Genomic DNA, 17,015 nt, shown 5'->3' on the forward strand with positions numbered 1-17,015 from the left:
CCCCAAATCCTATCTTTAACGCGTTGTCGACGTAGCCCTTGCCATCCTCCTAGTTATACGCCGTCGTAATTGTCCTCGATTGCCCGTCGAGATCACGATTTTTATCCTAGGATTTGTGGGGTATAAAACGTCGATTCGGTGTTGACCGATCACTATTTCATTGGGGTTTTGGTCACCGGGGGAGATGAGCTCGGGTGGAGCTTCGTTGACGGCAAAGGGTGATGGTCGGTGTGGGTTTAAGGGTTAAAATGAAGGTTTTAAAGTTTTTGGGTTATTTCAAAATGCTTGTTTTTCTTTAAACATATATATAATTTTAATTTTTTTAATTTTAAATAAAATTTTTAAAATCATTAGATTATAACATGTGTCACTTAACTAGGAAATTAATGTCCTTGACGTTCTGGACACTTAAATGGGTAATTTTTGTAATGTTAGACACCTAAATGGGTCAAAAAATAGTTTAAACACCTAAATGAGTCAAAAAATAGTTTAAACACCTATTCGAGAATTTAAGTATAGTTTGGGCACTTATTTTGGTATTAAAACTTTTTTAAAAAAAAACCATTAATCAATCTCACTAGTTAATATAATGTTATTCGTTTTTAGAAGTCTCGAATTCAAACATTTACGTCTATAGATTTTATTATTAATAACTTAAAAAATTAATAAATTATTATAAGTTATTTTTTAATGTAACTATTAATAATTAATTTGTGATAAATTAATTTAAATTAAATATTACAAAATTCTATTTGAACTTAAATTATTTCTTTATGATGTTAAGAACTTAAGATCTAGTAAAATGTTTATACTTTAAATTAATTAGTAATTGATATAATAAACTAACTTTTTTTATTAAGTTAAGATGATTACAAAGTAGTATATGTTCTAAATACTTCCAACCATTTGATAATGAACACTAAATCACCTTGCTACAGTGGCTAATGTTCGAAATCGTGACCCTCTAAAAACAACAACGATTCTTTTAATTACTAAAGTAAATTGGTTGGTGCAATAAAATAACTTTTTGTATCTTTTACTTATAAACATCACACATAAAAAATGCATAAATAATTTATCAACACCCAAACCCTCCATTTTCCTTGCATTGAAAATATAAATAATTGCATTGAAAATATAAATAAGATCGTCATTTCCATTTTTTTTCTAGAAGATAAACGTGGTGTTTGACAAATAATTTTTTGAAGAGCTTTTAGTTTATTTGAACATAAATAACTTATTGATAATTAAACTCTTCATTTTTAATGTTTGGTAAACATATTTTTGAAATATTTTATTGTGCAAAATAAACTGAAAATAAAAATGTTGGAAAATTTAGTAGTTTGGAAGAACTGATTGCAAAATAAGATATTAAATGACATATTTGACCTTATTTTTTCATAATTACATTCTTACCATAAAACCTAACATAATGAAATAACATTCGTCCTAATATATTTAAGCTGAAATTTTATTTTATTATTCTATTTTTTAGGGGTAGATTCTCAAAAATATTTTAATTAATAAAATATAGTAAAACATAAAAGTAAAAAAATTAGTGTTAATATTTTATACAAATTTAATAGTATGTATTAATCTCACAAGGTGAATATTTATAAATATTAAATTTAAAAAATATATTCAAAATTTTAAAAAATATTCACTAATTTTCTAAAGAATTTTTAATTCTTTATCGAAAGTATTTTATCCGAATAATTTCACCCCAATAAGGATTAAAGTATATATATATATATATATATAACAACTAAATGTACCATACTCTTATTTATCATTTTACCTATATCAGTTAAATTTTACCAAACATTTCTATATAAACAATTAGTCAAATTAATTTCTCAAATCAACTAATCAAATCAGTTTGTCAAACCAATTACTGAACCAGCTACCAGATATCAACTATCAGTTGTTTGCCAAATACCCTCAAAGATTTTTTCTCTCTTATTTTTAAATTATCAAAATAATTATAAAATAATATATATTTATAATTTTTCCAATAAATTAAGAAATTTTAGAGAAAATAATATTTCTTTAATTATTGAGATTATTTGATTATTATTCTTATTTATTTCATTAAAATACCAAGAAATTACATTTGATTATATATGTATACGTATATATATACGTATATATATACGTATATATATACGTATATGTATACATATATGTATATGTATACACAAACGTATAATCTATAGAAGATGGATAATATATTGGTAGAATCATTTGTGTCGGCAGCATATCATTGTATTTGTCTAAAACATTTAAAAACTGATTAAACAACTAAGAAAATTCACACACACACACACATATATATATATATATATATATATATATACATAGCAAAATTTTCGAGATAATGTTCTGAAAGAAATTAATTCACGAGCTAATGCACTCCCAAGATTAATTGCTCAAATAGAGTGAAATCACAATGTTGGCCGTAGGTCGTCATGCCTTCCGGGCGACCTTGTAGGTCGCCATGCACTCCGGGCGACCTTGTAGGTCACCATGCACTCCGGGCGACCTACCCTCACGTCCCAACACATAGGTCGTCATGCACTCCGGGCGACCTACCCTCGCTCAGCTGCCCTAGGATTCTCTCGCATAGCTCGTTCGGCTGCCCTCGGATGCCCTGACATAGCTCGTTCGGATGGCCTCGGATGCTCTCGGATGGCATCTGATGCTCTCGGATAGCCTCGGTCGGATGGTCTCGGATGCCCAGCGTGTTGGGACGTGCATGGCACATGCTATCTCTTGTAGCTCGCAGGGAAGACATGACGACCTAGTAGGTCGCCCGGAAGGCATGGCGACCTACGGCCAACACTGTGGATTTCACCTTATTTAAACAATTAATCTTGAGAGTATTTTATCTCGTGAATTAATTTTTTCCAGAACATTATCTCGAAAGTTTTATTATATATATATATATATATATATATATATATATATATATATATATATATTAGGAAGGCACTTTGAAGATTGATGACAATGGTAGGGTTCTGGTACAAATGAGATGGACTTCCCATCAAATCATATAGTAAACTCTTATTTATATAAAAATATAAAATTAAACAAAACAAAAAGGAAAATTGAATCAAACTTCTGCTTGTCCTTCTCTGTCATTATATATTGGCCTTTCTTTGTCAAAAAGAAGACAACCCACCCTTAAAAACCCGGAAATTATTAAGAAAATTTCTTTCTTAACTACTTGTTTTTGTGACTTCACAACTGCTGCTTCTTCTTTTCCCTTTTATTTTCTCTTTGTGTGGGGGGCTGAAGTTTGCAGCTGAATCTTGGGGGTTTTCTTCTTCCGAGCTGCTTTTCTTTGCTTAGATTCCAACAAGTTTGTTTTGAAATGGAGATTTGGAGATGGGTTTTTATTGGAATTCTTTTTCTTGCCGATTTTGTTGTCAAGATTGAGCCTTTCAAGCTGGGTCGTAGTCAACCTACCGAGAGAATCTCTGGTAAGATTTACCCCTTTCCCCCCATATTTATCTGTGTTCATTTAGCTGAGTTTTAGGAATTAATTTTGATGATTCCTTTTTGGGGTTTCTTTACTCTTTAAGAACTGATTTCGATCTGCTTAAGTTGACGCTGATTAGATATTTGCTAGATTGTTTATGACTTCAAATTGATTATTCTTTTTTATTCATTCAATTTCAATGTTTTATGCTTAACAATTACCTACTTTAGTTCTCATTTCTCAACAAAAAGTTCCGATTTTCGTGTAAGGTTATATATTTCCTAAGGTCGAAAAATTATTTAGTCTCAACGATAAACCGAACTGCCTATTTGTAACGTTAGAACAAAAGAAATGGTATTGGTGAACTTTTTTTGGGATATTAATCTTTTGTTAGCATACCTATACTATGTTTTCGATGTTATTCGAGTGAATTTACCGCCGAGCTGAATAAAATCTTACAATAAGTAGAACAAAAAAATACTGAGGTAGTCTGATATCTGATGCTTTATGAGCTTAGGTTTAAGATTTAGTTTTGCATATGTGCGATAATTCCCGCGAGAAAAATAATCTGAAATAGGATTATCAAGATTGTATTTAGAGGATTACATGGGGCTGTTTTAGGTGCAATTATTTAGGGATTCTTTCTAAGGAAACTGATTTAGGACATATTGATTATATCAACATTGTATGAAGTTTGGAGATTCAATCACATACTTCCCTTTAGAAGGATGTACGAACTTTGTTATTTTCCTTATTTCATTAATTGGATTCAGAGTGAAATGGGAAATGAACTTAAAAGAGATTGAGGAGCAGTAAAAGTTTCCTCCTTGCTCACTTGCATTGATGTCGAGCACCTTTGCCACTATGACATTCTTTTTTACGGTTCACTGGTGATTCTCTAGTGCATCAATAACGGTAGAAGTTGTTATACAATAAATTTGAAGTGGGGAATTACAAATTCGATGAGTGGTTTTCATGTTTGCAGGCAGTGCTGGTGATGTCTTGGAAGATGATCCAGTTGGAAGGTTGAAAGTTTTTGTTTATGAGCTTCCTAGCAAATACAACAAGAAGATATTGCAGAAGGACCAAAGATGCCTCAACCACATGTTTGCAGCTGAGATTTACATGCATAGGTTTCTTTTATCCAGCCCTGTTCGGACCCTCAACCCTGAAGAAGCTGATTGGTTTTACACTCCCGTATACACTACATGTGACCTAACACCAAATGGCCTCCCTTTGCCATTTAAGTCACCACGAATGATGAGAAGCGCAATACAGCTTATTTCTTCGAATTGGCCTTATTGGAACCGGACAGAAGGGGCTGATCACTTCTTCCTCACGCCACATGACTTTGGAGCATGCTTCCATTATCAAGTATTCCCATTGTTCTCCCTTTTCTGCACTACCCTCCTTGACAATCAACACATTTTTCAACTGTTTGGCTTGATTTTAGTCTTTAGCATTTATCTGAATGTTATTTGGCTCTTGTTTTCTGGAAAATGAACCCCCAATCATTGATTTAGAATTGATCATTACCTATGTGCATATGTTGTCGCAGGAGGAGAAAGCTATTGAAAGAGGGATTCTTTCCTTACTCCAACGAGCCACACTGGTTCAGACTTTTGGACAACGGAACCATGTTTGCCTAAAAGAGGGATCAATTACAATTCCACCATATGCTCCACCCCAGAAAATGCAAACACACCTGATTCCTGAAAAAACTCCTAGGTCAATTTTGTTTACTTCCGCGGACTCTTTTATGATGTTGGAAATGACCCGGAAGGTGGTTATTATGCAAGGTATGTCTCTCTAAGCTGACTTGTTAATTGACAGATTTTTGACCAAAAAAGGGTCTTTATTTTTCTTATGAGGTGTAAATAGAAAAAAAATCATTGCGATGGTTTAATCAGAGATGTTTTGTTATGGAAATTATGATATTGGAATTGAGGGCCTGCCTTCGTGTTGCTGGAAATGTTTACAGAATGATGCAGAAATTGCCAAATATCTAATTAGAATCATCAAATGAATCCTTTTTTATGTTATTCGAGTTATTATGGGTGCTTGCCCTAAGATTGTGATCCTAGAGTTAAACTTGTTCAAAAATATTCCAGGGGAGCTAGAGCGGCAGTATGGGAGAACTTCAAGGACAACCCACTCTTTGACATTTCAACCGAGCACCCAACTACATACTATGAGGATATGCAGCGAGCCGTATTTTGTTTGTGTCCGCTTGGGTGGGCACCTTGGAGCCCTAGATTGGTTGAAGCAGTGATATTTGGATGCATTCCTGTTATTATAGCAGATGACATTGTTCTACCCTTTGCCGATGCGATTCCATGGGAAGAAATCGGTGTTTTCGTTGATGAGAAGGATGTCCCCAACTTGGACACGTTACTCACATCGATCCCGCCTGAAGTAATATTAAGAAAACAGAGATTGCTTGCCAACCCTTCAATGAAGCAGGCAATGTTATTCCCCCAGCCCGCTCAACCAGGAGATGCTTTCCATCAAGTTTTGAATGGACTTGCACGTAAGTTGCCGCATGACAGGAGCGTGTACATGAAACCCGGTGAAAGGGTCTTGAATTGGACCGCTGGCCCTGTCGGTGACCTGAAACCTTGGTAACAGTTCCCAGCATTCTGCTCAGTCGACCTACCTCAGAATGTTATCGGTGTTTATCTGTGAAACCGAGCCAGAGATACAAAAAATGTAGAACATAATTCTATCGAAATGAATTAGAATATTGATGTGTTTTTTTTTTTTTGCAGCTTGAGCAATGCAATGAGATTGTTCTTTGTATGTTATCTCAGAATTGAGGATTCATTCAATGAACTGCATCATTATAGGTTGATTATAGTATTTGTGTGGGTGAGTTTTGTCAAACAAGAAATCACTCATGAACCTTGCAATTTCATTCTCCCATCATGTGTTGACATATGTCAGATCTTGATTGAATGATTAATTTTATATCAACGCGTCATATCTTGATTGAATGACTAATTTTGACAAGAATAAAATAGATGTGACAAAAATAAAAAGACTAATCTGCCCAGACACAAATTAAATTTGATTAAATGACTAATTTTGACAAAATTAAAAGATCTATGACAAAAGTAAAATGATTAAATAGATAGTTAGGTGGTTAAGGTATAGTTTACAAAAAAATGTATTAAAAAGAAAACCCCATAAACCAAAGGGTAAATTACTTGAATAGTCATTTGAATTATAGGATGTTCTGATTTAATCATTGATCTATTAATTTTATCAATTGAGTCACTTCACCATTTAAATAATATCGATTCAATTACTTATAATTTCACCATTTATTTCAAGATTAAATTTACTGAATTAAATTAAAAATAAAACTTAATTGATAAAAATGTAAGTAATGAGAATAAAATGTGTAATTATATAAAGTATCTACCTTAATCATCAACAACATGTGGCATAATTGATTTCATTTAAATAACTAAGTCACATGATTGATAAAATTAATAAATCAACAACCAAATTAGAACTATCCCCATAGTCAAGTGACTATTCAAGTAGTTAACCCCAAAACAAAATCATGAAGTGAGCGCTTGTGTGGGGAGCATGAAAGCCACGCTTCCACATACTTTCTCCAACCTAGTCCTACACCAATTCATCTCTCTTATCTTCTCACCTCTTCTTCTCCATTCCTTTCACAAGCCAAAGCAGGTAAACAAAAAAGTAGAGCGAATATGCAAATGGCGCTTCAGGCTCCCACGCTACCCTCTAAACCAGCCACTTCTCCACTCACTGTTCCACCCAATGCCGGCCTCCGGCAACCCTCCCATCGTTTTGCTCTGAAATCGCCTTTCTTTTCTCCATCGCTCCATCTCTTGCTCCCTTCTCGTCTTCCCGCTGCTTCAACTGCACCGAAGTTTTCCATGCGTGTGGCCTCCAAGCAAGCCTATATTTGCCGTGACTGCGGGTACACCGTATACCTCGCTGTTTTTTTAAATTCTATTTGCCTGTTTTCTTACAGTTGAGATCAAGTGTTGTTGAATTTATCCATATTACGATTGTTTCAGGTATATATATAACGAGAGGACGCCCTTTGAGAAAGTTCCCGACAGTTATTTTTGTCCTGGTAAGGTGACGAGCAAATGAAAATCAACATGCTCTATATGAATTCATACCATTGTTTTTTGAATGGGATTTTGCAGTCTGTGGTGCTCCAAAGAGGAGATTCAAGCCATACCAGCCAGCTGTGGCGAAAAACGCTAACGATAAAGATGTTAGAAAGGCTCGAAAAGCAGAAATGAAAAGAGATAAAGCTGTTGGGTAAAACCCTTCAAACACCTTTCGTTAATCCTTCACCTGTGCTTGTCGATTTGCCGCCTTTTTGTGGTTTCATGTTGAAACTGATGCAGGAAGGCACTGCCTATTGCGATTGTGATTGGAATTGCTGCACTTGCCGGTCTATACTTTTATCTCAACAATACCTTTGTCGGCTGAATGAAATCATGCGAGGGGAATTCTGTCAATTTGCAGGAACATATATTGTGATTTTTGTTATATTTTCAATTCAATTCAATCCACTTTTGTTATACTTTCTTGGATCTCGAGAGATGAAACTTGGAACTGCAATTGTTGACATTATTTTGAATGAAAACATATAGTTCGTATAAAAAGCACAACAATGGATACCGTGCAAAGTAATCAACTGTTGTTTATGAGTTATTTAAACTCAAGATTTAGAAAGAATAATATTCTTCTTAATCACCGTTAAAGTCACTCAATATCTTTAAACATTTTAGTCGTTAAATGTACACCTGGATCACTCGATTATAAAATAAACTTGCATTTTCGTCATCGAATCGACAAGATGTGTCCTAATTAAGAGGCAGTTGGAAGAGAGAACGAACTTTACTAGGTACGCTCTGGGTTCTTTTTCTTCTTGTTTGTTCCTCCTTTTTCTTTCCTGAATATTAGAAACTCTATATTTTTGTTTTGGTTAATTTTCTTTTCCGTTGGATTGCTTTCCTCGATGGATTTGATTGTTGCCAGACTCTGTATTTGTTCCCCAGATTGCACTTACTCGTTGTTTGCCCAAATCCCGGCTTAAAATCTCCAGTATTATGTTTGGGGCGTTCAATTCAATCTTGGGTTTCTTTTTTCTAATCAAGATTGAATGGTTATTTATATCTTCAAGCATCCCTGCACCCAGTAATAAGATAATTGGAAGCTCGTATATATATATATATATATGTTTGGAATGTATTGAACAATGAATGATATTTTGAGAAAAGAGAGAGAGAGAGTAAAAAACAGCGTAGCCAATAAGAAATCACTTCTCACTGGCAAAAGTTTGCTGTTTTATGCACAATCTTATTACTTAATGATAACTTATTACTTCCCCATAAGACTAGGCTGTTTTCTTATTCTATATTCTTTTTGAGTTCTAATCTATGAAGTTTATAATTAGCTTAGAAGATATTATAGGATTTGGTTTGATTCAAGATGTTGAAATCACAGGGAAATGAAGAGTTACGGTCGAGGATGGTTACTTTTCATTGGGCTTTTAGTGACACTAAGTTTATCATGTTCACAAGCCTTTTGGGGAGCTCAAAATAAGATACAAACATCTGTTTTCCTATCACCTAAGTTCGTTCTCGGACTCGGATCGGTGGAAGATAGGTTCTATTACCATGTCGAATTTCCAAAAGGCCATATTGCCGTGAAAAGTTTCATTTCAGAAGTGATCGATGAGGCCGGGAATCCTGTTCCATTGCACGAGACGTATCTGCATCATGGGGTTGTTGTTAGATACTATGTAAAGGCACCGAGGTATCAGAGTTTGATGACCGTGCGAAACTTAACAGGACGAATTATATATTCCTGGGAGGAACAGTGGGGTTTGTCCTAGTCTTGTCCAGTTCTTTGGTCTCGGGTCTGAGACACGGAAAACTGCAACTCATATTCCCGATCCATATGGACTAGAATTTGGTAATCCTGATGAGATTCCTTCCGGGTTTGAGGAGCAATGGTTGCTTAATGTTCATGCAATTGATACAAGGGGTGTGGAAGACAAGTTGGTGTGTACCGAATGCTGTTGTGATCTATATAATGTTACAGTCGATACATTTGGAAGACCTCTGAGGCCAGACTACAAAGGCGGATTATTTTGCTGCTACTATCACACGCAACGCAAGGTGAAACAAGGATTCGAGAATGTTAGAAGAACACTTTACCTACGATACACTGTGAAGTGGGTCGATATGGATAGCTCCGTCTTGCCTGTTAAAAGTTATATATTCGACATTACCGATACTTGGAAAAGAACTCTTAACTCATCTGGGAGTATCTCGGAGCACCGGTGCAAGGTATATGAATCGTTTATGTGCTGCAACAGAATTTCTTCCGAAATATCACCATTTAATATCTTCGCTGCAGGTGGAATGTGATATCGAATCTTGCCATGCAACCGAATTGGCTGATGATGAATGCATTGACAACAGAAGGATAAGCCTTGACATGCCATTTGGTGGTTATCTCATATATGGTGTTGCACACCAACATTCAGGAGGCTATGGTTCTGCTCTCTACAGAGAGGTATTTATGTCAATGTATGTATGTATGCAATAAGACGATATGGTGACCTGTGCATGTTTGCATTTTGGTGAATTCAGGATGGCCAAGTTATGTGTTCTTCATTACCGATTTACGGGGATGGAGAAGAACCGGGAAACGATGCTGGTTACATTGTAGGAATGACCACCTGTTATCCTCAACCAGGAGCGACCGAGATATCTAAAGGGGAGACCTTGATTTTGGAGTCGAATTACAGTAGTATCAGACATCATACGGGAGTAATGGGGCTGTTCTACATTTTGGTTGTGGACCAATTGCCTAAGCCAATGCACACCTTGCACACTGTTATTCAGGTAAGATTCCAACTCTCGAATCATAATTCACAGAAACGTTTTGTTACAAATGTTAGGCAAACTTAGGATGTTTTTAATGAAACAATCATCCAATGCAGACGCAGGATAGTATTACTCCGTTAACATTCCTTTGCGTGGTGGTAGCTATGATTGGTACGGTAGCTCTTACCGCTGTCGCCGTTCGTTATCGATTTAAGCGTGACGAAGAGGATGGATATGAAGCAATATGGATGTGAATGTGCTGTAATAAGCTCTATCCCTGGTCTATATTGCATCCGTGAATTCCAGCAAAACATTGTTGTGAAATTAATGACGTCAAAGTGAAAGACTGTGTGTTTATTGTTAAAATCCAGTGTGTAGATAAACGAATTGGCGTTGCCCCTTTCAAGCTACTCCGTTTACGGAGACAAGGAACGGAACTGACGAGGCCATGTTGATGGTGTCGGCTTCTTGGTGTTGATATATTACATATTAATATGTATGGACAAAAGTGCTTACTAAGATTTTGAGAGTTATAGGGATATGCTTAGTTAATTAAATATTTTACTAAGAATTTTGTTATTTTAATACTTTTTAATGAAAAATATTTTTATTATTAACGAAATGTAACTTATTTTGTTTATTTTATATAAAAATATTTAAATTCTTTTTCACTTTAAATCAAAAAATATATTTATTAGCTACCCATCGAACGATCTCAGTAGTTAAAAAAGTATTGTTTTAGGTCTTAAGTTCGAGCAACTGTATCTACAGTGTGTGTATGTTGTCAATGATTAAAAAAAATTACCTTTCTTTTTTTCGATAAATTTGGGATTAGTACAAGGTAGTATTTGTTTAAAGATTTTCAGTTATTTAATAATAAACATTTATACCCTACATATGGGATGATCAGACTAGGGGCTTTAAGGAATAACGATAAATTCATTAACCTTAAAGGTCACTTGATTCGTATATTAATTATAAAGATTATGAATAGATGTTATCTTGTAATTATTTTAAATTGTTTAAACGAAATAATATTATTGATCTCTTAAACGTGTTTAATATTAATATTGCATCTTCCAGTTATAGTGTTTGAGATTCTTCATGCTAGGTACCAAACGATCTTTGACAATCACAGTCAAATTTCCTTTCCCGTCCATTGATATTCACAAAGAAGTAAAATCTATTATTATCATCAAAACACACGTGGTAAAACCTAATGCGTTCTCGGTTTTTTGTCTCCGACATAACATGCAATACATACATAGATATTCAACTCAACTATAAAACCGTATGAAACTTCTGCCAATCAACAGATTGTAGCATTACAGGCGATCGGCCATTAATCTCAGAACTTTTACGTACGTTTGTTCTTTCCTTACAAGCTCTATGGTTTTTTTTTTGTTTGGATTGATTTTCCCCCCATGAAATTATTAGTTAGTTTAGAATATATAATATGGTTTTGTTTTGATTCAAGATGTTGAAATGACAGGGAAATGGAGAGTTACGGTCAAGGATGGTTACTTTTGGTGGTGATTTTGGTGACGCTAAGTTTACCATATTCACAAGCCTTCCGGGGAAACGAAATGAAGATAAAAAGTGCTGTTTTCCGGTCGCCTAAGTTCGTGCTTGGTCCGGGAGAGGTCGAAAATAAATTCTATTATAACATCGACTTTCCGAAAGGTCATGTCGGCTTGAAAAATTTCAATGCCGATGTGATCGATGAGGCCGGGAACCGTGTTCCGTTGCTCGATATTTATCTGCACCATTGGGTGGTTGTTAGGTATCATGTACGCAAAGGCATTAACATATCAGCGTTTTCTGACCGTGCAGAAGTTAACAAGTCCAATTATGTTTCCGGGAGAAACAGCGGGGTTTGCCAGGGTACCCTGCTTCCCCAGTACTTTGGCCTCGGGTCCGAATCGAGGCACACCGTGGTGCATATTCCCGATCCATACGGAATACCAATCGGTAATCCTGCTGAGATCCCTTCTGGGTTTGAGGAGCAATGGATGCTTAACATTCACGCTATCAACACAAGAGGTGTGGAAGATAAGTTGGGATGTGCCGAATGCCGTTGCGATCTGTATAATGTTACGGTCGATGAAGACGGAAAGCCTCTGAGGCCAGACTACAGAGGGGGTGTGTCATGTTGCTACAATGGCACGCGATGCAAGGTGAGACAGGGGTTCCAGAATGCTAAAAGAGCTTTTTACCTTCAATATACGGTAAAGTGGGTCGATATGGATAGCTCCATCTTGCCGGTTAAAGTTTATCTACTCGATATTACCGATACTTGGAAAAGGACAGACAATTCAACTGGGATTAACGCTGATCATCAGTGCAAGGTAGATGAACCGTTTATGACGTAGTGCAACACAATTCCCTTTTTATCAACTGGAAATTCTTCTCAAATAACTTCATTATCATTGATGCAGATGGAATATGAAATCGAACCTTGCGATACCACCGGATTGGCTAACGATGGATGCATCGACAACAAAAGGATAAGCCTTGAGCCATTTAGTGGTTATATCATATATGCTGTGGCACACCAACATCCAGGGGCCATTGGTTCTGCTCTCTATAGAGAGGTATTTATGTCAATATATATACATGTACGTATCCAATTGATGGTAATGAGCTCTGCCGGTGTGCATTTCCAGGATGGCCAACTTTTGTGTTCTTCAATACCGAGATACGGGAAGGGAGAAGAACCGGGAGACGAAGCCGGTTCCATTGTTGAAATGTCAACCTGTCATTTTCCACCAGGAACCATCGAGATATCTAAAGGGGAGACCTTGATTTTCGAGTCGAATTACAGTAGTATCACACGCCATAGCGGAGTCATGGGGCTGTTCTACGTCATGGTCGTCGACAAATTGCCCAACCCGATGCACAACCGGCACAGTGTTGTTGGAGTAAGTTTCCAACTCCCAAATGGTAAAAGTTGAAGCAAAAAATTCCATTACTCTAACCAAATTTGTCATTCATTATTCTCAAATATACCGTTCACAAACGTTACGCAAACATTTCATCGACATCTTATTGCATGACTATGTCGCAACGAGGCCTCTTAACATCAACAATTTCGATTAAACCTATGATGTTCTCAATGGTACAATCATCCGATGCAGGCGCATGATACTACAACACTGTTAACGATCCTTTGGGCCGTGGTAGCTTTGGTCGGTCTGGTGGCTGCTATCGCCGTCGCCATTAACTATCGGTCTAAGCGCAAGAGAGACGACGGCTATGAAGCAATTCGGATATGAATCCGTACTGCATCTAATAACTCCAGTAGCTTTGTATGCTATGGATTATATGGAAGCCAATTTTGTAGATCAATGATAAAGTTTTGGATAATGTCGGAATAACGACCATTTTGCGAATCGTAGGAGAGTGCAGCGGTTTGAAGTAGGTTGTGTTCAAGTTATTTTGATAATTTATTTAGCTCGTTTTTTTAAATAAAAAAACTGGATTTTTTTGTAATTTAAAATTGTATAATTTAATTTAAATGTAGATTTATTTATTATTATTAACAAAGACTCGGAGAATAGCCTCAGAAGATGTAGAAATCAATGGGATATGGGTATATAACAAATCTTAAGGGAAAGTTTGGATCATGGATTAGAGGATTACTGGTAGGAATATTTTTTTCCAGATTGTAATACCCACGTTTGGATGGGAAAGATTCCCACTTGAGGATATTATCTCATTGTCAACAGTAATTTTTTTAACTTCATTACTGGGAATGTCATTCCCACATATTCCATAGGTTTCTATTAATTCCCGGTCGTTTGGGCTAAAATAATCTTTCTCTTATTCTTCCCGTGACCTCTCTTTTGTCCAAGCAAAAAAAATCAGTTTTTTTCCCAATATGATTTCTCCTGGTAAGATTTCTTCTCCACTCCCTTTCTTTTATTTTCCTAGTAATGTTACTTGGTTTCTATATTTTGTGCTTTTGTTTCTGTTAACGAAAACCTCTTGAATCTTTTTCTCTGTGAAAATTCCATCCGTTATTTATTTATTTGTTTGTTTTTTATTTTCCTCTGTGAAAATTTCATCCGTTTTTTAAGGTTTTGGAGTTTGTTCTGAGCGATCTTCTACAGCAATACCCTGAAGCAATATCTGCGGTATGTCTATACTCCTTAATTTCTTCGTTTATGTTATTCTCTTCAGTACAACGGAAGATTGTTCTCGCAGCTGTTGTATCATAGAAAAGGATAATAAGGTAGAAGTTGAATAGATCTAGTTTGTTAGAAAACGAGTAAATGAATTTTGAAGTTTTTTTTAATTTGATACAATTATGTTTGGATTACTCATTAAAATATGAACTAAGGTTAAATTTGTTTGTTTCCTGAAATCAACCCTTCATTCAGTTTATAAGGAAAATGACGAGCGAACTTTTTTGGGTAGACTAGGAGTCTTTGGTACAGTTCACAATAACTGCAAGTCTTCTCATTTACTGATGCCTCAACTATATACATCATGCTAGGATTTTCATTTCCATGTACACATTGTCTAAGATAAATTCATCTATGATTATGCTTACGTGATTATATGTAAAATTCTCAACTCAGTTTGTTCTTGTTTTAGCAGTGCCTTAGACAAAAAACCCACATTGCTTCAGTATACATACATACTCACAGACAAACACATACATTTTGTGCTTTCTCATCTTATATTATGGTTGTCTATTGGTGCAGAGTAGATTGAATGGCCTTCTGCATAGTGATGACAATTAAGCACTAAATATCTCACAACCTTCCAACTCCTACATTATACTTAGCCTTACTGAATTACATGATCATGAATTTTCAATTACCTAAGTTTGCTCATTATGCATGTTAAACTTGTGATATTGTGTATGATCTTATCTCATCCTACACTTGATTCATGCAGAAATTATACTTTCATATGAACCAAATTGCTAATCAAATAAAGTTCGTATACATTATGCATAAAATAGAACAGACTGCAGTTACAGTTCCCTAAGTTTTGGTTGCATTTAGTGTTGATTCAGTGTTTCAAAATGTTACATATTCACTTCCATCCTTATAATTAAGAGGTTTTTCTGTCAGAGTTTTGTCAACTAAATTGTTAATTGTCAATGGGTGACAAATTATAAGTTGACATGAATAAAAACAATGCTTAGGTTGAAACGAAAACCCAATTTTGCTTTGGATGTGAAGGGTATTTACTAATATGTGTTGGATAGTGATGAGTTTTGGATTGATTTTGGGATTACTTTTGGGATTATAAATTGGAATTTAGGACTATTTTTTGAGAATTATATTTTAAGAATTTTCCTGAGAGGTGTTTCATATAGAGAGAGATTTTAGATTTTTGGATTTCAGCGTTTTGGGTGGCAGAGGGGATCATTTTACTTCCTCATTGCCAGAGTGGCACTGAAATGGGCCAGCCATCGGGATAGAGGGTTGATTGGCTTCCCTGTGTTCCAACTATCCTAGGAGTTGCATTGACTCTAATTGCTGACATAGGCATTCGAGGTTCTATAATCGACCCCACCTAGTGGTGTTGGTTGGCCTCTGGTCAAAAGGAGCACATGGAGATTGTAGAGAAGAAAAGGAAAAATGGGAGAAATTATTTTCTTATAGAAATTAATGAAATTGTAGTGTTAGAAGATTTTCTTATAGACAAGAACGAAAAAATGATACAACTCCCAAAAATGTCAAGCAATAAAACTTAACCTCAAGTTTTATAAGGACCTCCACTTTATATTTGACCAGTTTAAGACCACTTTATATTCTGAATCAAGAGAGGATGTAGGTGCTTCAACTTGCCAAACATCTGATGATATTGCCTCTACCCCTGCAATGAAAAAAGTAGCTAGCAAGAAAAGGTCTCGAAGTGATGATGGGTTATCCGAGCTTGTACAGGAGATAAGTAAGTTTGGTGCTGCATACCGAGAAACTGCCCAAGAAATTAAGGATATTACTGCATTATTCAAAAAGGAGACAGAAGGAAATGATCGAAGAATGTCAATTTTCACAGAAATCATGAAAATTGAAGGCCTCTCCAATGATGAAATGCTTAATGCAAGAGAGTATATTAGCAAAGATGAGCACAAGGTAGATTTCTTCTTTTATTTGCCAAAAGAATTCAAAAAATATTGTGATTAAGCAATTACTTGAATGCCATCACTTTAGACCATCCTTTTGACTTTGGTCCTTCTAGAAATATGTCGATCTCTTTTTGATTTTGACTTTAGAATATGGTCCCAATTTTTTTGTCTAGCTTCACCAGGTATATGTCTACCTTTTGACTTGGAGAATTTTTTGTGTATATAATATAACCAACATATATGCTTAAGTTTAGAGTGGCATGGCTATTATCTTTTGTAAGTTTGAACATTGTTGTTTCTTTTGATGGTTAATGTTATACTTAGTTTTGTTCTGTAAGCTAAACAAAGAATGTAAGCTTTTCTCTTATCTTTCAGTTTTCACTTTTACTTTTCATTCTACTTGAACATGTTGCCTACTAGTGTTCTCTGTCAGTCTGTCTCATTTGAGATTGCTATCTGAAGGCTAAATTTATTGATTCCCAGTGTTCATCATAAATGTTGCATCCTAATTTATTTTACTGGGTATCAAGAATACCACAGATTTTGTAAA

General features: G+C 35.3%; 2 protein-coding genes and 2 pseudogenes across 2 annotated transcripts; all 4 read left to right on the forward strand.

The window, feature by feature from the left end:
* The first annotated feature begins 3,163 nt into the window (after positions 1-3,163).
* LOC120174247 lies at positions 3,164-6,343 on the forward strand (annotated as a pseudogene).
* Positions 6,344-7,102: 759 nt separating this feature from the next.
* LOC120174281 lies at positions 7,103-8,245 on the forward strand. Its single transcript, XM_039181182.1, has 4 exons — positions 7,103-7,439; positions 7,540-7,598; positions 7,675-7,792; positions 7,882-8,245. Exons 1-4 carry the CDS (start codon positions 7,207-7,209, stop codon positions 7,964-7,966), a joined length of 495 nt encoding a protein of 164 aa, XP_039037113.1. The 5' UTR covers positions 7,103-7,206; the 3' UTR covers positions 7,967-8,245.
* A 616-nt stretch (positions 8,246-8,861) lies between these two features.
* LOC120174243 lies at positions 8,862-10,646 on the forward strand (annotated as a pseudogene).
* A 1,317-nt stretch (positions 10,647-11,963) lies between these two features.
* On the forward strand, positions 11,964-13,652 carry LOC120174258. The gene is made up of 4 exons (XM_039181167.1): positions 11,964-12,725; positions 12,816-12,971; positions 13,044-13,298; positions 13,515-13,652. The coding sequence occupies exons 1-4, from the start codon at positions 11,964-11,966 to the stop codon at positions 13,650-13,652; spliced, it is 1,311 nt and encodes a 436-aa protein (XP_039037098.1).
* Positions 13,653-17,015: the final 3,363 nt, after the last annotated feature.

This window comes from Hibiscus syriacus, unplaced genomic scaffold, assembly GCF_006381635.1.
Source record: "Hibiscus syriacus cultivar Baekdansim isolate YM2019G1 unplaced genomic scaffold, ASM638163v2 tig00112044_pilon, whole genome shotgun sequence".
Lineage (NCBI taxonomy): Eukaryota > Viridiplantae > Streptophyta > Magnoliopsida > Malvales > Malvaceae > Hibiscus > Hibiscus syriacus.